The sequence below is a fragment of the Strongylocentrotus purpuratus genome, unplaced genomic scaffold (genome assembly GCF_000002235.5).
Source record: "Strongylocentrotus purpuratus isolate Spur 01 unplaced genomic scaffold, Spur_5.0 spur5_scaffold_15, whole genome shotgun sequence".
Classification (NCBI taxonomy): domain Eukaryota; kingdom Metazoa; phylum Echinodermata; class Echinoidea; order Camarodonta; family Strongylocentrotidae; genus Strongylocentrotus; species Strongylocentrotus purpuratus.
In genome coordinates, this window is record NW_022145600.1 from 584,520 (window position 1) to 606,932 (window position 22,413).

General features: G+C 37.7%; 2 protein-coding genes across 4 annotated transcripts; both read right to left on the reverse strand.

Moving 5' to 3' along the window:
* Positions 1–295: 295 nt before the first annotated feature.
* LOC582641 (aqualysin-1) lies at positions 296–10,974 on the reverse strand. The gene is made up of 8 exons (XM_782585.5): positions 10,761–10,974; positions 8,738–8,887; positions 5,848–5,977; positions 5,312–5,427; positions 4,808–4,949; positions 3,379–3,563; positions 2,150–2,321; positions 296–1,154 (listed from the first exon to the last, which is right to left on the reverse strand). The coding sequence occupies exons 1-8, from the start codon at positions 10,875–10,877 to the stop codon at positions 1,015–1,017; spliced, it is 1,152 nt and encodes a 383-aa protein (XP_787678.4). The 5' UTR covers positions 10,878–10,974; the 3' UTR covers positions 296–1,014.
* A 1,205-nt stretch (positions 10,975–12,179) lies between these two features.
* LOC582611 lies at positions 12,180–20,441 on the reverse strand. Of its 3 annotated transcripts, none has more exons than XM_030985296.1 (5): positions 20,097–20,441; positions 17,455–17,878; positions 16,390–16,488; positions 15,511–15,705; positions 12,180–14,182 (listed from the first exon to the last, which is right to left on the reverse strand). In XM_030985296.1, exons 2-5 carry the CDS (start codon positions 17,756–17,758, stop codon positions 14,004–14,006), a joined length of 777 nt encoding a protein of 258 aa, XP_030841156.1. In that variant the 5' UTR covers positions 17,759–17,878; positions 20,097–20,441; the 3' UTR covers positions 12,180–14,003. The 3 variants fall into 3 exon arrangements, with proteins under 3 accessions (XP_030841156.1, XP_800187.3, XP_011665679.2); XM_795094.5 differs by having other exon boundaries at positions 15,511–15,897; positions 20,097–20,434; XM_011667377.2 differs by lacking the exon at positions 20,097–20,441 and adding an exon at positions 19,648–19,966 and having other exon boundaries at positions 15,511–15,897.
* Positions 20,442–22,413: the final 1,972 nt, after the last annotated feature.

Here is a 22,413-nt window from a genome sequence, read left to right on the forward strand (position 1 = left end):
TCGCTTGGGGAAACATTTTTACGGTAAGTCTTGTTTTTCAACGCAATTATATAAAAAAAGAGCAAACCAATATTGAAGCAGCAAAGACATTTTCATCAAAATAAAATATTGGCTAAAAATGATTGCACCTCTCCTATTTTAGTTTCACATTATTGAATGGAATTAGGTCGAGAAATTTGAATTTGATTGGTATATAGTACAAATTTCATTGTGTTGTTCTTTGTTGATTGTTTTTATGTGTAAAAGTAGTGCTATTTAATATAAACCAAATAATTATCCATTCAACATTAAAGGCTTTTTTAAAAACAAAATGTATATATTTAGGGAACATATTTAGAGATACAAACATATTAAATACACGAAATTTGTTATAAAAGTGACTCTGACAACTTCACAAGGACATTTACAAATAATATATGTACGTTCTTAGAAGAATACAGCCTATTATTGATAACCTTTACCTTTCATGTCCGTGCTTTTTGTATTGTATTTCTGTCTATTTATCATGCAAATCTATTCATATAATAATAAGAAGAAAATAGGTTTGTTAATTTGTTGCAAATGAAAACAAATAAAATCCAGGAGGGAAAGATATGAAGAAAAAAAAAATTATAGCCCAGAACATTGTGCGTCCGGACTGTTGATTTGAAATTCAGTAAATTGCAGAATTTGTCATGCAAATATATTTCATAAATCTATAAAGACTATTATATTCCATTTCATGTGGGCTTTTGGCATCAGTGAAATTAACTCTGCTGAAAGAAACTCATAATTTGCCAGTATGTATATGCCAAATGTGTCGTTCTATTACGAGGTTGTTTTCCATGAAGAATATAATGCACGGGATTTCAACTAATGCGTATAGCATTAGTTACCCCAGCTACCCCAGCTACCCCAGCCAATCATTTGATTATGATCCACACGGCTTTGTTAAAATACTATATCAAAGACTCACAGTGATCACTAATATAGTTATTCTTATGGTATAGTAATCCAGGCGGAATTTACAGTATTCTATGGAACGTAGAGTAATCGATTCGGCGAACGTTGTCCGACTTTCGAAATGACGTCTGTCGTGGCGTTGTCTATGATCTCCTGCTTGAGTTGTGTTGGTGATTGCCCACGTGTGTTACCTAGTGCGATAGCTGCAGCCCCTGTAGTATTCAGCAAAAATACCAAAAAACAACAAATGAATTAGCAGTTAAGATATATCGTGCAATTCGTGGATATTTTTTTTCAAATCAGATTTTGCCGTTTAAATACAATTTTATATTCTGTTTAACAATTGCATTATAGGATGGTTTGTTGGTTCCAATATCACGTAATAGGTGACATAGATAATCAAAGATCTTATCTTGTATGATTGTATCTACCATAGAAACGTTGCCATCATCAATATTTTCTACACAAATTAGAACGATATAGAAGGCATCATAAATCATTCCTCATATCAGATATTTTTCATACTTGAGCCCACTCTTACAAATCTTTAACGTAGACTTATGACTAACAAGAATCAATAAAGTTATATGATAGTCAGATGATAACGGAGAATTTCAAATGCTTTCAAAGGGCCCGATATCAAAGATCACTAAGTATTATCTAACATATACAAACATATCAAATGACTATCGCCGACTCAATAAACTCTCGCCCAATAAACGATTCGTCGTTGACAAAGCTCAAATCAAGGGCTTATATTTTATGGGGGAAAAGTAGGTATACGTGGCCTTATTTTTTGGGGTAAATCCGTGTCCTTGATGAAATGGGGTACCGGTTTCGCCTATTGACACCCTGTCGACTCAAGCAACCGGCAGCGATATTATTTACATAATAATATGGTTAGAGCATGTTCTTTTCAGTTGCTGCAGCAGTCTGCTGCAGCACCACTCTTATCACGTTGATTATGATGGCGACGTCTATCATGAACTAGTCGTTGATTAAAGCCCCACTGTACTACTTGTAGCTACTTGCTCCCTCTATATAAAAAAAAATGCCTAATCGGTAACCATTGGTCCCCCATGGCCCTCATTTGCTTATGTTAATTGAGAGCTAAGTTGATGAGATAACCACCTGTCCAGTGACCTTGCAGGGTGGTCTAATCCCTCCTTTAAACTACTAGTACAGATGGCCTTTAAAGAGTACTCACCTGCAACATGAGGACAAGCCATAGATGTACCACTGAGTATACGGGTTTCTTCTGGGCCTCCGATCCATGCGCTCGGGATGTCAACACCAGGGGCAAACACATCCACACACTTTCCGTAATTTGAAAAATCAGCCCGTTTATCTGTGATGTCTGTAGCACCGACGGTTATTGCCTAAACAAAAAAAATAAGAGACGAGCGAGGTAGATTGGTCCTTCTTATGGCATCATGCGTGCGCGTGAAAACCAATAAGCGAAAAGAAAGATAGACAGAGAGATAGAAAGACAGAGAGATAGAAAGAAAGACTTATGTCAACCAGCTGTTAAAACAATATTGTAAGACTAGGAATGTCCAGTTGAATGTAACAATGTCTCATTCCCTAATAACAAAAATGATAAACAAATTCATAAAACAGGCTTGATTAATGCATGTAACAACGCAGTTAAAAAATCGAATCCATGACACATGCTCCGCCGATGATTGTTCCGCCAACATCTACAGCTTAAAAACGCAACAATTATTGCTCCGTGACATTTGCTCCGCGACATTTGCTCCGACGTCAAATTCTCCGACGACAATTGCTCCACCGACAATCTCCCCGCCAACAATTGCGTAGCATGCAGGGGCGGATCCAGGAATTTCTTACCGGGGGGGGGGGGGGGGGGCACGCGGTGGGAAAAAAAGGTCCCCCCAAAAATCGCAATGACTCAGCCGGCGGCTGAATAAGCGGGGGGGGGGGGGCGCCCCTAATTGCCCCCCTTGGATCCGCCACTGGCATGATTCGATAAAATTCTCCGGTGGCAAATGCTCCCCGAACGACATTTGCTCCTCCGACAGTTGCTCCTCCTGCCCCAAGGAAGACAGATTCAGTTTTGGATCAGAGAGCAATTTATTGTCGGCGGAGCATTCGTCTTTTACGGGACACTCCTGATACGTCGGCGGAGCATTTGTTTTCAATGGGGTCCTTTTGGGGAGGAGCAATATTATTGTCGTAGTAGCATTTGTATTTTACGGGGCACTATTTGGGCGGAGGACGTGTCGTCGAAGTTACTGTCGACGGAGCATTTGAAGTCGGTGCAAATGTTGCGGAGCAATTGTCGCTTTTTGCAGAGCATTTGTCACCGGTGCGATCGTCGCCGGAGCATGTTTCGGGTTACCGAAAAATCACATGACACGATGACATCTCAATAGCAGATTCATTACGTATTTGATACTTTGAGCCCCTACCTACCTCTGTGACTCGAGCAGGTGAGGACTTGCATGCGTGCATATCGAAATTCCCAGCAGCCGCCACCACGATGACACCAGCGTCAATCAAACCTTGAACAGCATTATCCAGAGCCTTGTTGGGAAAGCCACCCAGAGACATGGATGCTACGGCAGGCTGCTGGCCAGACGCCGCAACGTACTCGATACCTATCAAAACACAATTAGCAACCATTATCAACAGTTATCCCACTGAAGGCCTATCAGGTTTCATTTCCTATATTAGTTGGCGATTTCGTATGATGTAGGTGAAGTATTTTGATTACAATTATCATCATCATCAGTCATCATCTGCACTGATGCTGTCCATGGCACACAATGTATCGCGCCATTACCTGTGTTCATCCACCCTGTGAAGTCTACTAGCCCCGGCCCCCCCCCCCCCCCCAGTGTTATTTAGGGTACGCATATGCTCGTACCCTCTTTTTGAAAGCACCCCCTATCTGAGGACTGCCAACATTTCCGAACCCCCCTTTCGCGGGCTTTTCGCGGGCTTTTCCTGCCTTGGAGACCCCCCTAAATCAGGAAAAATGTTCAATATACCCCCCTAAATTCGGAATAATTTCTCAGGAGTCCAAAGAGATGAGAGAAAAAAAGAAAAACACCCCCTTTTTAAAGAAATCTCCGGGTGAAAAGTCAAATACACCCCTTTTTTTTACAATTCTCGGGCCGGACTTTGTCGCACGAAAAGTACCCCTTTACCGGACATTTTGGCAACACGCATGCGGTCATTCTGACCTCTGAGTGGGGGGGGCCGGGCTACTAGCCCGTTCGCCCGTAAATCGAAAGACTGTTTACATGCTTATTTTGTTTTCGCTTTTTCGATACCCCTCTCCGATGGAGGAGCGTCAAAGATCGCACTATGCACTGACGCAATGTTATGTCAGGAAAAATAACGCCCCGATGTCACTGAGTATAATCAATTATTGTCATGATTATAATAGTCTGTTAAACCCCTATAATTTGATTCGATTTATTACAATAATAATCAGTAACTATCAGAACATTTTGTACATAGTGGTAATATTTTTTCTTCAAATCACAATGAATAACACAATTTATGAAACAAAATGTTGGGAACGATTGACATAACATAATTATGCAGAAGAGCTGCAGTGTAAGCGTGCGCATGTTATGATTACAGCGACAGGAAAATGTGATAATTTAAACAAGCAACAAAAAAAAACAAAAAAATTCAATGGCAAAAAATGACAACAATTGACTTGCTTCAGGAGAGAGAGAGAGAGAGAGAGAGAGATAGATAAAGGAACAGTTGTGATGCAGCTACTTCTATATAAATGCTGAAATATTTTTACTACATGAGAGGTTTTTGTAAGAAAAGCTCTTTAATATTTGTACACGGGTGTATAAAGTATATATGTATTGGTTGATACCTGCTATGACGTCACTGGTTGCACCAGACCCTTTACATCCTAGTACCCTGACTCCAAACAGCTCCACACCACGCGCCACTCCGTACGTATTACCTCCTATGATCCCGGCACAGTGGGTACCGTGGCCGTTACAATCAATGCCCTGCATGGAAGGATCAAAGTGTCTGATGCTGAATATGACTTTGAAATATAAATGGGATCATTTTAATTGTCCAAAATTTGAGGAGGAAAAACACACAAATGGAACATGTTCAATTAATAATAATGAACTATTCTATCAAAGTTGTTACAAACTCTGTCCTGGTGCATTTCAACAATTGTAATTCGACAAGTAACTTATTGTTTAAATCTTCTTGCAAAAATTGTTTTTGATCCTTCACGCTGGCAGTTATATAAAAACAAAACAACCGCAAAAACAACAAACAAGTAAACAAAATAACAAGCGTAGAAACGAACAAACAATTATATTCAGGAAGCTGGGAAAGTTTGCTCAAAAGCACTTACATAAGCTCCTTTCTTAGGCGATGCATCGAAGGCAGGTGTGGCTCGACCATCAAAGTAAAGACTCTCCGGATAAATACCCGTATCGATGATGTACGCGTTAATCCCTGAACCATTGCCTGTTTATAAAGATAGAAAAAAGAGATAGTGTCAGTCTGTCAGACCCTGGAGCAAAGATTGATTTCTGGAACTGTAAACTAATTTGTAAGCTTTCTCATTTCTTTTCTGTTTATGCAGAAGAATCATAGTAGCAATGTCCAATTCCTCATCCTACACTTAATATAAGGACAGTTCAAGAACAGTCCTTATCATGGGACATTGCTACTATGCTTCTTCGGTATAAGAAAAAAAAAAGAGAAAGCTTACAAAGATTGCATTAACTGCACATGTCATATATCTGGGTTAACCATCTTGCTACCTCTTGTCAAAACCATAAGTACTGTTAATTAAACATTGGAAAGAATACTTGTATATTTGTATGCTCTTATGATGCATATCTGGTTTGAAACTACAGCGATAATTTGTTGTTATAGTAATACCTTTGAAGTTTGCGATCCCATCTAGAGGCAACTCTCTCTGGTCTATACGATCCAAGCCCCATGATGCAACACCGGATGTTCGAACGACGCCATCTTGGGTTATGTATTCTATCTCTTCTCTCGTAAGGAGCTACAAAAAAAGGAGAAATTTCTTCATCAACGTGATATCTTTTTGCAGTTTGTGTAATACTGCAAATACATGTAACCTTATATATTGATAAATGATGCTCAGTTACCAATCACCAATTCATGCCAAATGTTGAATACCTTGGGAGATACGGGGGAGATAAAATTACCGAGAAAATGTTGAATGAAAAAAGGTTTCGCCCAGTTAGTCACACGGTTAGCTGTCAACATTACATTAACATTAACATCATCATTACCACCATAATCACTGTTGTTATCATCATCATCATCATGATAATTACCCTCAAATTTCAATATCATTATGATCATCATTACCATCATCAATATCATCACTACCATCATCAATACCATCATCATCATAATTACTATCATTGATATCATCACTACCATCATCATCATAATTACTATCATTGATATCATCACTACAATCATCATCATAATTACTATCATTGATATCATCACTACCATCATCATCATAATTACTATCATTGATATCATCACTACCACCATCATCGATAATTATTGTGCACACTGGTGTACATCAATACAAAAGAAAAAAAGAAAGACAAAGAAGGATGACTGTTATAAGCAGGGCTCAAATTAATTTTTTGTCCACGGGGGCTCTTCCCCCCCCAAAAAGAGCCCCCCGTGAGCCTTCTCACGGGGGCTCTTTTAGTACTGACGGGGGCTCTTTTTTATACAAATATCCATTGAATTGGTACCTACGATACTCCTCAATTATTTGCTATTTCATCATTATCATTTCAATCAGCATTTTCCCTCTTACAAATGTACAAGCTACATAGCTGTTAGTGGCCTGTGTATATAATATATACGCATACAACACTGATCTTTATGATGTCTTTAATGTGACATATCTTCTTCTCCCCTTGCAAACGAGAAAGAAAACAAGGTCATTAAAAGGGATTAAGCGACAAATAATGATTGTGATTCAAATCGATGGGAATATTTGTTTGAATAAGCACTGCTATTCACCCGAATCTTCTTTGTAAAAACAACTTTTACAAATCTCATCCATGCTTTCTGAGTTGTGACGTTCCATTCAATGTAAAATACTCATCATAGAATACACTTCTCCTAATCTGAAAGTGATCTTACAACACAGTGGCAGATTTGCATGGCTGAGATTTGTAAAAGTCGTTTTTACAAAGAAGATTCTGGTGAAAAGCATTGCTTATTCAAAAAAAATCCTTGCATCAATTTGAATCACAATGATTATTTGTCACATGATCCTTTTATTAAATAACCTTGTTTTCTTTTTTGTTTGCAGGGGGAGAAGAAGCTATGTCACGTTAAGAAATCATAAAGATCAGTTGTATTATGCGTATATACATATGATACCAAAACAAATGTCGATTATCAGAATGTCATTTTGAAATACCTCTATACAAATACCACATTGTCTTTAGCCCGTATCAGTATTAGTATGATCCAATATAAAGCTATTATACTTTATTTAATTCAGTATAATGCTTTTCCTTAAAAATAGTTTTGCTATTTTTTTAGGGTTGAGACGCTAAGAAATGGTTTCAAATGTACATTACACGAACCCTGAACCATTGCAAAATGATGGTGGTTCTCTCTCTCTCTCTCTCTCTCTCTTTATTTTAATCATGCATTATCAACTACATATAAAGCAGCAACCAAAAACTTAGGGTTATCTGGAATAGGTGAAAGTAAGAGTTAAAAAGAAAGTCATGCTAAAACGGCGCTTCACTTCCCCCCCTGAAAAAAATAAAATAGATTAGGCCTAGTAGTCCTCCTCTCCAGCATCTCTCTCCCCCCGCTTTAATGTCACATTTTCACTTGGCAGCCCAAGGGGGCCGGGAGGAGGGGGTTAAACCCCCTAACCCCCTAGATCTGCCCATGTTAACATATCATTCCACGAGATCTTGGTCTTCCTCTTCTTCTCAATACGTACTTTTAGATTTGCGTGGACGTGGACGTGTTACGTCCTTTTAAGGCACTGGCAGCCACACGTCACGTCCTTTTAAGCACTGGCACTGCCTTAAAAGGAGGTCACACGTTGCAGTCCACGTTCTCATCGTGCAAATCTAAAAGTCCCTAATATTGATTTACTGGTCGAGTTTCATTATTTGCTGGTCATTTGAAATCACCAGATTTCAGCGGGTTAACGCTTTCACAACGAAAAACTTCTCCATGACCATGTTTCTGCCCTTGCGCGATCGCCTCCAGCTCCAGCAGACATGGCGCGGCAGCGTGCCCACGTACCGCTACTAACGGCGCAGTAGGCCTATAACCACTGATGACGGCAGCACTGCACTGCGAGCTGAATCGGTAATAACTAGGCCTACTCATAAAACGAGAAATCTTGCACGCTAATCTAAGTTCCATTTCATTGGTTTAAGGTTTGAAAATTGAAACTCAATATTGTGTTAAAGTTATAACAGAAAAGATAATCTTTATTTTATGATTCCACGGGGGCGATTTTTAATTTTGCAATCGCCCCCGTGAGCAACCTGACGGGGGCGATTATGTAGCTCACGGGGGCGAATCGCCCACCGCTCCCGTGTATTTTGAGCGCTGGTTATAAGCGTCTTCATCGCGATCTTGCACTTCAGATGGAGCATAACTATCATTATCATCCCATACCCCTATATCACCAAAGCAATTATTGTTATTATTTCAAACTTCAAGTCATTACAATCGTCGTCATTGACACCATCAATTCAATAACCTTCTTATCTCAACTCATATTTACCTTTTTGACAGCTCTTTCGGTCAATTTAGCCGAGAATCCCTTGATGGCTTTGGCGTAGGTGTGCTTTATAAAAGCACCACTATAGATTCCAGAAACGTCATTCAAGATAAGTTTCTTGATAGCTTCTACGTCATTATGTGCATACGATGGCTGTGAGGGAATCAAATAGATTCAAATAAAGATAAAGATTAGGACTTACACGTCTTGACCAAGGAGTTTTAAGCTCTTAAACCTCCTTGTCTTAACTTACTCCGTGCTAGCAAGTTATGCTTAATAGGACATTTACGTAATGTAACCAAATTTAAAGCATAATTCTTTGTGAAGTGCCTCGTTACGAATTATTTCATTCACCTGTTACGAAGAGTAGTATTTTAATAGTCAAAATGTGAATTGCATACATTAGTTGTTGCTAGGTGGATTTAAACATTATGGCTTGTCCTATTTAACAACACGTAATGTATGCAATGTGCATTCTGACTATCAAAATAATTATTCGCACAGTTGAGTGACATAATTCGTATTGAGGTTCTTCAAAAAGACAGGTGCATTAATTTTGGTTACATTACGAAAATTACCTATTGAGCTAATGTGTCAAGGTCTAATATGTAGTTCTCCTGTAACTTGTTTGTACAAATATTCCTAGTGTATGTTTATGAGAAATGTCATTGAATGCGATGTCTTTGAACCTCAGTAAAATAAAAAAGATATATGGAAAATAATAACTTGCAAATTGCAAAATTCTGATAATGAAATTAAATGATCATGTTGACATATGTCAAGTACTGCTTCTTAACGCTGCCAAAGAATAACTATGAACAGATTCGACAAAAAATATAATTGGCACAATTCTTCCTCACTTCTACATTATATAAAGACGCATGGAAGAGAACTACATAAAACAAAAATGGATATTCATACTAGAGTGCTACAAAGTTCTAACAACATTAATCTCATCAAACAATTCTTTGGACGGATTCTATAAGACTAGATCCCCCCTTTTCTTGAGAAAGGAAACAATGATCACTGACAATGGCTACACAAATATAGACACTCGAAAAAATACAGACCGAAAATTAGACGTCTACAAAGTAGATTAACTTGGGTGATAAGCTCAGATTGAAGCTGCTTTTTTTTAAATCTGTTTGTTTTTAAAGAGCATTAAATATTGGCCTCGATGCTTAAAATCTGCTCTTAAGGTTAGTATAAAAAGAAAGAGAGGTACGGAAAAGGGTAGCATTATGAAACCTATACTAGTGTCACAGAGATCTTACAGCATACGTCTGATCGAGCGATCCTTTGGACGGATTCTTTTTGGATTTATTTCTTTTCTCTCGAGAAAGATAACAATCACTGGTTTCAACACATTCATGACATACGAAATAAAAAGAAAACTTTGACGAATACAGTCTATACAGACCCTGAGAACAATTTGTGTACAATGAGTGGGTGAGCGCACGCAATCATTTAAAAGTAAATATTTTTAAAACGACCATAATCGAGTCTGTGCATGGCTAGGCGCAGGAGTTCAAATTGAACATGATCGCTAAGACTTTCAAGAAATCATCTCAAGAACAATATCAACACACTACTGTACTGTCTACAGATATCTAATCCACTTATTTGATTGTAATGGTCGCATTCGATGTAGGTGATGTAGTTGTTTTATACTGTTCGGTTGAGTTTAAAAAAAAAGAAAATCATCACACTAAATTTGAATAGTAGGGATTTAACATGGTTTAACAAACATGATTTTCATAGAACAAAGTCATTATGTTGTTATAGCTATAACTTAGGTGCGAAGCGACCGAGTAGATTGTATCATATAGGACATTTGTGCAGGCATTATAAGTTTCGCCCAACCCAACCCTCCCACCAAAACAGGTCTGATTCAGCGACTATCATGCACCCTAGAGGTTACTTGTTCCACCTCCTCGGTCATATTCGTAATAGGTTAACCGTCCCGAACGTGTGTTGAGCATACTATACTACAGCCAAAACAGAGGTAACAAACGGGATCCCTTACCTTTACGACGACGATGTACTGGTCCTTGGAAGGCTCCTCTACTTTGTAAAGTGTGGCGTTTTTAGCAGTCGTTGCAGCCACGAAGGCAGTCAAAATCACGACGATCAACTTCATCATTCTACATGTTATATGCACTGTTACTCTAACTGCATACCAGCCAAGATCTGCCCCACAGCTCGATCTCAATGGTCTACATGTGTTTACCTATATGCATGCACTGTCTACGGAGGAGGTCACCAGAGCGTAACACTCCTCTTCTGCTCAACAAAGCTGAGCTTACAACAAATTTATTCACAACCCTCTTGAAAGTTATTATTTAAAGACCGTCAATACTACTGGGCCAGAAGGGATTAGACCACACAGCGAGGTCACTGACAGGTGGCTATCTCATTAACTCAGCTCTCAACTGACATAAGAAAAAGAGGATCATGGGGGACCAACAGGCACCGATTTGGGAAGTTTTCTATATAGAGGGAGCAATTAGCTACAAGTAGGACAGTGGGGCTTTAAGACGAGTGTTTGATCGCTTGAAGCTCCAGCCAAGATTACTGTTGCACATTTACATAGGGGTGATAAGACTATTAGCAAAGGGGAATTAAGATGCCTTCAAAATAAGATCCTAATCATTTTAAGGGTCTCTCCAAACTTTTGGGACTGTTAAGTAAATACTAATATTACAAAAGTGGGCACTATCTCTTCTCTACTACTACTACTACTACTACTACTACTACTACTACTACTACTAATCCTACTACTACTACTAATCCTACTACTACTAATACTACTACTACTACTACTACTAATCCTACTACTATTGTTACTTCTACTAATAAAAATGATGTTTACCCAGGGAAGCCTCATCTGCTTCAATGCTGTAATTCTTCCTGAGGGCCCTGCAATTATTATTACCCCAGTGATTGCCAGGTACCTCTTTACACCTGGGTGGAAAACATGGTTTAACGTCTTGTCAAACGACGTTAGTGCCAGGCTGAGCTTCGAACCCTCAACCCTTGAATTGAAAGTCAAGCGAATGAACCACTATACCACGACACCTCCACATGAGACAGGAATATTGCAGAACGAAAGAGATTATTATATGTTTAGAAACGGTAGAAAGGAGATTCAAAATATACACTATGTGCGAAATAATATAGAAGTTTTATTCATTTTCATTCTTCACATTCAAAATGTATAAACCAGTCTCAATATATCTATATATATTGCATACAAATAAAAATCTTCATCCGTAATATCGAAAATGGTGACCGTTTAGGTGTCAATGTTCGTAAAAGAAGTCAAATAATATTTTCAGTAAGAATTTTCTTTGGGTTATATAGCAAATTATAATATTTGGTCTGCATATTGTACCAACACCGAAGGTCCCATACTTTTCAATAAACAAATTCAATGATAAATATCTCTCAAATCTTATTCCGAAAGGCCTAATCACACTTTCTTTCTTTCAGGACTGAAACCATTTTTTATTTCAAACTTTCCTCTTTTTTTTTTGTTACGAAGAAGGGCAAAGGAGGAGGACTTCGGGGGTTCCTAAACTGAATCCAGGTTAGGCCAAAGAACGTCTGTGTTTTGTCTTGCACCTGTACGAACTATATCATTGAAAAATACTCAAGGAATTTGTCTAATATCTTAATTTTTTTCTTGAAAAATTTAATCGTTGTTTCATAATGTGAATTTACATCGATTACATGAAATCATTTTCTAAAGACCTGGCCTGTCATCCTCAACCTACGGAGATCAAGTAACTTGAAATTAACGATAACACAATAAATGCGTGACAAAACCTCACAAAATTCAAATGTATTTGATGTATCCCTTTCACCTTTTATAACTGCCAGTAGCTTCGAGCTTCGAAAAATATAGATGAGTATTGAATGATAAATTTATATTGGACTACACATTTTTCAAAAGCCTATTTATCGCCATTGCACCTTATACATGAGATGATACACACTATATCAAGTTGACTTACAATTGAATGGCAAATTTCAAACATATACATATGAATGAGTTGATTTGGCAAAAATAAACATGACTATACTCCAGTTTATCATGGCAGCACCTTGAATACTCAGATGAGTATGAATTATTGTTCGATGCACCAAACGAAAGAGAGGGATGGAAGCTCCATTAGTGGTTCCAAAACTCTTTGTCTTGTGAAGAAATTTTGTACAAATCTAATTGAAATGGTGGAAATCTATACACAGTGTCAAGCAAGATGATTAGATATCAGCCAAAATTTAGTGGCAAGAAACTACATGTTCTGAATGCTAAAAGAATCATATCATTAGGATAGAGCTTGTAAATAAATATAGTACCATGACAAGTTTCAGTGAGATATGTCAAACAAGAAAATGTTGATTCTGCGTTCCGGAGCGTCCTTTTGTGCCACTGCTATCCTATCTTTATATGGGGCGTTGCACAAGAAAGTTTCGATTGATTGCACGTTGCAAAATTTGCAACTGATAAATTATTTGCAATCGACTGCAACTCAACTTTCTGACAACACCCCACTATAGTCTCCTAAAGTTTCTAGGATTTAAAGTTTTAACAATTAAATTAAGTTAATCAGATCTAACTGGTATTCTATCCCCTCTATCTCTCTCTTTTTCTCTTACTAATGGGGCATTGCGAGAAAGTTGAGTTGCTATCAATTGCAAATTTGCAATTAATCGAAAGACTAACGCTTGATTTTGGGGGATTTGCAATTGATTGTAACTTTCTTGCAACACCCCATAAGAGTAGGGCTTATATATTATGTGTTAATTGTGTTCACCTTGGAACATTTACACGTGCTTGCCAGACATGCCAAATGAAAAAAAAGTATGATACTTCCTCAGCCGATTCCATTTATGGACAAATTCTCTACTCATTTTTCATTTCTGCCCACGTCACTTTAATCAGATATTAGATCTCAAATCTTAGAGATGAATTTGCCTTTTTTAAAAGTCATTTCTCCTTCTTTAAATAAAACAGATGTTTTAGTTTGCTTCATTATTTCCGGTGAATGTAGGCCTTTATTTCTTATTTCTCATTACATTTTTGTTATTTCCCCTTTTCTTATTGTATTGCTTCAAAGCGTAATTACAGTACTTGACAATTATTCGTGTGCACCTATCGACATTTGATAAAGCTCATTGTATCTAAGAGATGCCTTCCAATTTGCTGACATGACTATAGCACATGGTTTTCATTAATTAAAAGTACGCCTTTTTTTCCTTTTCTTCAGAACCCAAAGCTCTGTTGAGAAACGTTCCTCCATACCAGCTGAACGCCCTTCTCTTGACTATCTGCTAACTCAACATCAGGTTTTGGTCTTCGAGTCGTCCAAACATTGAACCCATCTGCCTCAGCAGCCGTTGAGTCTTGTCTGTCATCATGACACGATGCTGTCGGATCGAGATCTGAGTTGATTGCAATAATCGAAATATATTACAATGCGTGAGGAAGAAAAAGAAATAGACAGATAGATAAATAGAGAGAGAAAGAGATGAAGGGTACGACTCATTATGTGAGGGGAAAACATATATATGTGCCATTTAAAGATATTACAAAATGTCCTTGCAAATTTTGGAGTTTGGCATTATATACCTTTTATAATAATAATAATAATAGCTAGTTTTTACATAGCGCTTTTCAGGACCGAAGGCCCTCTCAAAGCATTTTCTCAAAAAATTGTCTTTAAAAGAAAATGCATATCGACATAATTTATTCCAAAATCACATTATTAATCATCAGACAAATGTCTTGCTCATCGTTCTTTGCATGTCTGGTTAGTCATCCTATTCTAAATTGACTAGCATACATCACAAAACAATACCGCTTATCTCGACGTTTGGGGGAAATGCTAGGTAGCTTCTTTCTTAAAGGGCCCATGACATCGAAATACAAGTGTATTCCTGTTGGTGTGCAGTGCTACATACATCTCATATTTTGATATGTAAACTTCTGAATTTGTTTCATAGATTTTTAAATATTTTTTTAAATATTTTTTTTACAAACTTGCTAAGCTCCACCCCCAAAACCACTATATCTCATTCCCCTTGTGACATCATCTGTCAGTCATGAATGAGCTAACTTGAGAAAGTGGTATGTAACTTTGCCAAAGTTGACCACCTGTTACAATACCACAAACAATAGCAACATATAAGTAGCTATGTCAGACATGTCAGACTGAACTAATATTCTAGAATAGACAATGTTATGTAATTTCCCCCAGCTTAGCATACGTTCATAATAGAATTGCATGCTTCCATACATCATCATTGCCTTTGTCTTCCTGGTGATGCTACAGCATGTCTGACATAGCAACTTTTATGTTGCTATTATTTTACGTATTTTAACCGGTGGTCGACTTCGGTAAAGGTACATACCACTTTCTCAAGTTAGCTCATTGATGACTGACAGATGATGACACAAGGGGAATGAGATCTGGAGGATTTTGGGGTGGAGCTTAGCAAGTTTGAAAAACAAATATTTCAACAAATATTTAAAAACCTATGAAACAAATTCAGAAGTTTACATATCAAAATATGAGATGTATGCAGGACTGCACACCAACAGGAATACACTTGTATTTCGATGTCATGGGCCCTTTAATAATTCATAATTATGCATAGTGCTATCAATAAGCTCTGTTTCCTTTCTAAATGCCAAATTATATGTTTGATCTTTCGTTTTAAGTTTCTGGTTTGTTGTTCGAACGTTAAAAATAGACCGGGATAAGGTTTACCTCTGAAAAACTGTGCTCCGTTCCTGAAGGACTCCTTGTCTAACTCTAACCTCAAGAGGATATTGCTAGGGTCAGCTTGGATAGCACCCTCTTCGTCGTCTTGACTCAACATCACGGGCAATAAATCTTCCGCCAAATGTCTATTTTCTATGTTTTTCTTGAGAGATGTTAAATCCTCCGGTGACACAACGTCCACTGTAAAGCAAATAGGAAACAGCATAATGTTCGTCAACCTTGCGTATGGTTCGAAGACTGATTTGAGTTGACGGATACCCGACCAAGATTCATCCGAATCCGCAGGGTGCGTTACAAGACGGTATAGGTGGGAATGGTGTTTCATCATCGTAGCATCCTCAACATTCTCAAACGTAGCAAGAATATCAATTTCTGAGAGAGAGAGAGAGAGAGAGAGAGAGAAAGAAAGATTCATCATAAAACAGCATGTATTTGTAAAAATATAGAATCACAGCAGATTCATAGAAAAAGATGAAACTACTAAAACTACAAATAAAACAAATATAAGCAGTATCAAGCACAAGCCACATCAGTGTTAATAATGCAACTATCATAAGTCCAGTATTGCCAGGTACCAACTTACTACATCTGGTAGAAAGGGATAAATGTTGGAAAAACACCTCGTCTAAGGAATGTAAGCACTAGTGAGGATCGCACTAGGGACATCTCGTATATGAGTGAAGAACCTGCACCATTTTTTAAAAATTTCATGTGAAACACCTTTAGTATTATACTAGAGTGCTTCCTACTCTTGTGTTAAACCATGGATATACGACCGGCAATTATTCCTTACGATATGACGTTATGCTCTAACATTGAAATGCATGTTATATAAAAAGAAAGTATTTGTCTTGTAAGTCAAACCTTGTCTTCTGTGAGCTTGATGAGATGGATTCGGCAGTGCGAGATTGACGATAGGGGATGCGGCTTCCACTTCATTATCTTCAATAGTAACATGAGCATCTGGAATTGGAAAAGAGGTATATAGGTAGGCCTAAATTGATTATTTTTAGTATCCTATTTTTGTTGTCATGCTTGTTATTGTCTAAATGTATGTGAAGATCACTTTACATTAACTAAGTTCTGTCATCGAAACAACCGTGAAGTTATTCGCTTGAGCAATGTATATGAAGGGGGAGAGAGAGAGAGAGAGAGAGAGAGTGAGAGAGAGAGAGAGAGAGAGAGAGAGGAGAGACGAAGAGAGGGAGCAAAATATGAATTATTGAAGGATTAATCATGATAATGAAAGATCACCTCAAGCAGAGCAGAGGATGCGGCAGGACAGCGAGCAGAAATAATACAGGGGAACGTATGGAAGAACAATCTAGCAAAACGAATTAAACCAATATTAAATGTTCTTTTCTTCATCTTAATGGGAAGGGGTACTGCATGATTTCCTTAGTTTGCCGAGGCTGTCCAATTATTCCATTCTCTCATTTTTCATTTGATGCCCTTGTTTTGTCAGACAGCAGGAAGGAGGGGTAAGGGGTAAGTGCCCCTTTTCCGGCGCTACACCACTGGTTATTTCATTTGAAGTGGGAATACAAGACAATCGAGATTTCATACAAATGGTTCTGTGAACGTCATATTTCGTTTCAAAACACGGAATTACATTTTATACAGTTAAAACAATACAATGCAAACGCCTAATTATTATGGACAGAGGCCTTCAATTTTATTATTATCAAACCTCTGACCTGATATTTACACTCTGCTTGAGAGGTGTTTAATAGCTCTCCCATCAACCAACTGAGTGAGCACATCAATTACCATATCATGAATATTCATAAGATATGTAGACTCGTAACATGGTATTCTTTGGCAATCAATTTTTTATGTCGTGTCTGAAATTATTCAAAAGTCCTTTGGTGTATTTGGCGTGCACTATCATCAGCTTTACAATTATGATGCAGTGAAAAGAATAATTACCAATGCATGAAATGAATTCCTCCAGGTTATGTTCTTTCATGGCAGCCTTCAACTTGATCAGCTCCGTCTGTCTTCCTTCAACCTTGTTCCTCCAACGAACCAATGTCGGGTCCAAGTTGGTCCGCCAGCAGTCCAGGACTCGGAACGTGTTACCGATGGGATCGTTGGTCTGAATAATACTAGAGAGATCGGTCTTAGTTAGACCAAGACTAAAGCCTAGATCGTATGCTTTCTCGGGAGGGATGTGCTCGGCTAGGTTTCGGAGCTGTACATCCGTGAGGTTTATCTTGCAATCCGTCTCCATGGTGATAACACGTAGTGGGATGAGGGGATGGATGCGAGTTAAAGTCCAACTCTGGAAAAGCGTAGTTTAAGAGTCAATGGGTTGTTTGCTTTTCATCTTTCCATCCAAGTTGAGACACTCCTGGCATGCAAATAGGTTATGAGAATAACATCACGCATCATAAATCAATACAAATCTGTGAACAAACAGTGATTATTATCCCTGTAGGCTATATTCATGAAGAAGGAAGAATGGAGTACTGAGGTCAGCAAACTAACCAAGAAGGAACAGATCATTATATAAGAGACATAAAATCAAATGATAACCTCTAAATCGATCATACATTGACAGAATAACAACGAATTCATGACGTTGCTTTCTATTTCAAAATTGTACTTTGTAAGTTTCCAATTGCCATTGCCAATCGTTATTATCATTATTAGTATTATTGAGTAAGATCCTTCCCTTTTCACACGCTCAAAATTCAGCTACTTCCCCTTCCAACCTAAGCCCTTGTGTAGTAGTTTTAATCTCTATCGACTGTCTTGTTCATGTTGATTTGTCCTCCCCGGGTCCTCCCCTTTCCTTCATTCTTTTATCGAAGGAGAATGAAGCGAGAAGAGCAAATAAAATGCGAACAATGCAGTGATATCGATCGAGTGAAAATGTCTATGATAATGCGACTATAGCCTTGCAATCAATGGGATGAAAAAGGGAAGTGTACATAAAGAAATATTAGGGACTTTTAGATTCGCACGAAGACAATGGCCCGAATTCACAAAGCAAGGTTTGAGCTCAGACCAAGGTTTGAACTCAAACCTACTTTTGTTTCGCCAAACCTCCTATTGTTCTTTACTAACCAGGTTTGTAAAAAAAACGCGTAAAACGCGTCATATGACGTACGAAAACCAAGGGTTGTCGACAAACATCCTTTGTGAATTCGGGCCAATAGGTCTATGCTACGGTCGACGTCGATCCTTTCAATGCAATGCCTTGAATGGACGTCACACGTATCAGTCAACGCAAATCTAAAAGTCCCTAATGGTAGAGACTAAACAGACGAATCGCTTTGCTTTTAACAGAGTTCATGTTATACATACAGTGTAGTATGAGGGGGCCTAGTGCTGCAGAGCCGTGAACATTCTGAGCCTACAAGTAAATTTTGTCCAAACATCTTCTCATATTAAAGTAGGCTTTATGGTGTAACTATATTTTTCTTTGGGGTTTCTTTGGAATATGATACGTAATGAAAAAAATTCTAGTCGTCATGATTAATACGTCAAAATCTCATCCACAGTTAGAGTGCAGGTCTTGAGATAATGTGTGTTCTTTCCATTAAGTAAATATTGACAGGCAAACCCAGCAAGACGAGAAAATGATAAGCGATATTTAGATGAACTAAAGTCCACGCAATAAGAGCCGATGATTTATAATGCTATTTAATAGGCCAAAGTCCAATGTATAATATTTGGAGCTCATGGCTAACATAATTTGTATGATTTTAAGAGGGTAACATGGGCCTCATCGAGCCAGGTACAAAGCAACTTTGTCTATAATTATTGGGATGGAGTAGATAGGTACGTCCAATCAACATCCATTATGTAACAAGAGAAAGATACAACATTTCCTTAAGTTTGATGGTCATATTTCAAGTGGTTCTAGAGATATCGTGATAACGAGGACAATACCTGTAATTTCATAGAATTGACCTCTATGACCTTTGACTTACGTACCCCCAAATCTAATGAGACAGTTTTCCAATGGTGATGCACGTTATCCCTAAGTTTTAAGTTGATACCTCACGTGGTTCTTATATGCCGTTATAACGGAGGCTACAAAGTATGTACCGTGTACATGTAATTGTTAGGTATCATAATAAGTCAACGATAATGTAATACTAAAATACTCACTTTGTACACATTTCTCGTGTAAATATGACACACACAAGCTGAGTGTACCACGTTATACCACTATATCTTATAGCGAATAAACAGCATTGCATACCGTGATTTGGCATTCTACCTGCACACACATAGCAGCGGAGTCAATGACTAAATACACAATAGGGAATATGACAATACTACCATGGATTGCTATGATAATTGATATTGAATAACATTGAGAACACGAATGCGCCGTACTATTCATGATTTATAGGCCTTTTAGCTAGCTATGAATTTAACTCGTCGCATGATTTCAGTGTACAAAACTGATCATGGAATTCTTTTGTGCACATTTCGACTATGTTTTATTTCTTAAGAACATAATATTTTATTGTCATCATATTCATGAGTAAACGAGATAATCATTATGATTTATCATAAACGGAGGAAAGAGAGAAAAAAGTGTTGGTACTCACCATCTGCACATCGTGCTCTCCTTACTGCATCGTCTGTTACACACAAGCGATGTTCATGAGAATGTCACAAACACTGATTATGCAAGGAATAATTCGATCGGTCGAAAATAGAAATGATAGTACTCGCTGTTGTGTTATCATTGATAAAGGTCATTAAAGACCAAATGAGAGCGAGGTCATCGATTTTTATTGGAAAAGATTTAAGTCGTTCGTTTAAAATTGTATTGACAGCGTTCACACTGTCCTAGAGTCCTAGTCCGATGATGAATCGCGTGATGCAGTTTCATTGAAGCTACAGGTGCAGACGATATTATTGTTTCACTTTGTAGTACTGTACGTACATTGTGAACACAGCATTTGGCGCCGCTGCAGGATCACACGCACACACACACACAGTCATTAATACACACGTCATTCGTGTGCATTGTTATTGTATTATGAACAACATTGATACTTTTGAGAGCTGAATTGCATGGGCTGTGAGAGCAGAAGTCTCGTGTTATTTAAACAGTGTTGCATAAATATTAGAGGTGCTTGGTTTATTGTTGAATGGGGTAGTTGGGAATACTTGCCAATGATTGGGTTATGTGTGGTATGCATACTGCTGCAGAGATCTAAAGAGCTATTCCAGAAACTCGTCTTTGTATGTGTGAAAGTAAATTATTTTCTTTTTGCCTTTTATTACAAAATAAATAATCTAAATAACATACTTAGTTTTTTTTATACAACCACTGGTGACATAATTTACACAAGGCCCGGCATTCCTGTCTAGTCTCCAAATTTTCCACTTGTTCTTCATGGCTTCTCCGCTTGTGTTTTTCTCATGTTGACAAAATACTTATCCGGCTGATGGTCAACGAAACGGAGTTAGTCTTTTGTCAATTCTGCTTGTTGCTACGGCAGGCAGCCAGTGAAAACGAATTCGTTTGATAAAATTATGGAAATTCAAGCATTACTTTAAACAAACAGAACAATGTTATACCTTGCTCATTTTTCCTGATTGAGGTGTCATATGAAGAGCAGAAACTGAACTGTATAGAAATGTGATTTTCACTTTGAAATTCAGATACCGTCCGCCAAATGACTTTTCGGTTCCCTCTCTTCAAATTAATTTAAATCACTCATGCGTGAAGTATGTATCACATGAGTTACATCAAATGAAAGAGGAGGATCTAAGCTTCACAAATATGTGTAATTTATTAATTATAATCTTGATAAAGTTATGATAAAACATCGATAATTCTCGGTTTCGTTTTTTCCTGGGACACATCTATCATATTTTAAATTCTATATTTTTTGTATTCCTTTGTATATTTTTTAATGAGAGTATTGAATAAAGTGAACTTGATCTTAAACTTGAACTTAACAACCGGTTCAAATGATCTTTTAAAGTTTGATATTATTCGATCGTGACCCACCCATTCATGAAGCAGGGGGTTTGGTTGAACCGAGTTGAACAGGGAATAGGTACCACACGTTCTGATTCGAAACTTCTTCAAGGGTGTCGCTAAAATGAAAACAAAAATCAACAAAGAAAAAAGACTTGTTTACAAGATGGAGGCTTCCAAGATTCGTCGACAGATGTGTACATTTTTCTAACAACTAAATTTCACTTAATTTCAGTATACATTATAACATATATGAAGAAATATAAACTTATTTAAAACAAAACTGGCCAAGGCTCCGAGATAAGCGAAGCCTGATACCTTGTTAGCCCTGACAACCAAGTACAATAAAAAAAAATAGACATAATTAAGGGGATCTTGGTAATGCTTAAGTACAGCAAAAAGAAGAAAAGAGTGATAGACAGAGACTGAAGAGTGATTGGTAGAGAAAGAGAGATAGATAGACAGATATATATATATATATATATATATATATATAGAGAGAGAGAGAGAGAGAGAGAGAGAGAGAGAGAGATAGGAGAGGGGAGGGGGGGGGGGGGCGGTAAAATGAGAAGTGATAATTGCACATATCGTTACTAAGCAACATAAACACGCATTGATATGAAAGAGTACCTATAAATACTAAGGTACATTGTAGAGAAATACTTCCGGGGTCCTCATTTGTCGTTCCCTTCTTACAAAATTGGTAATTTTTTAATTATCAATTTGCAAATGTTGTGGCTAGAAAGAGAAACCCCAAATGCCTAATTTTGTTTATAAAGAAGAAGGAGATAGGGATAGATCAAAATAGATAGATAGATAGAGAGAGAGGGAGAGAGAGGGAGCGAGAGAGAGAGAGAGAGAGAGAGAGAGTGAGAGAGAGAAGGAGGGAGGGAGAGAGAGAGAGAGAGAGAGAGAGAGAGAAGGGGATG

Bases quoted from the DNA above. Each gene is read 5' to 3' on its own strand.
- LOC582641 (XM_782585.5), bottom strand. From the start codon at position 10,877: ATGATGAAGTTGATCGTCGTGATTTTGACTGCCTTCGTGGCTGCAACG. The intron at 3,564-4,807 runs GTATCAACCAAT...GTGTTTTGATAG, and splicing joins AACCAGTGACGTCATAGCAG to GTATCGAGTACGTTGCGGCG. The intron at 2,322-3,378 runs GTAGGTAGGGGC...TTTTTTGTTTAG, and splicing joins CACCTGCTCGAGTCACAGAG to GCAATAACCGTCGGTGCTAC.
- LOC582611 (XM_795094.5), bottom strand. From the start codon at position 17,758: ATGGAGACGGATTGCAAGATAAACCTCACGGATGTACAGCTCCGAAAC. The intron at 16,489-17,454 runs GTAATTATTCTT...TTCCAATTCCAG, and splicing joins GGAATTCATTTCATGCATTG to ATGCTCATGTTACTATTGAA. The intron at 14,183-15,510 runs GTAAACCTTATC...CAATCAACTCAG, and splicing joins CGGAGCACAGTTTTTCAGAG to ATCTCGATCCGACAGCATCG.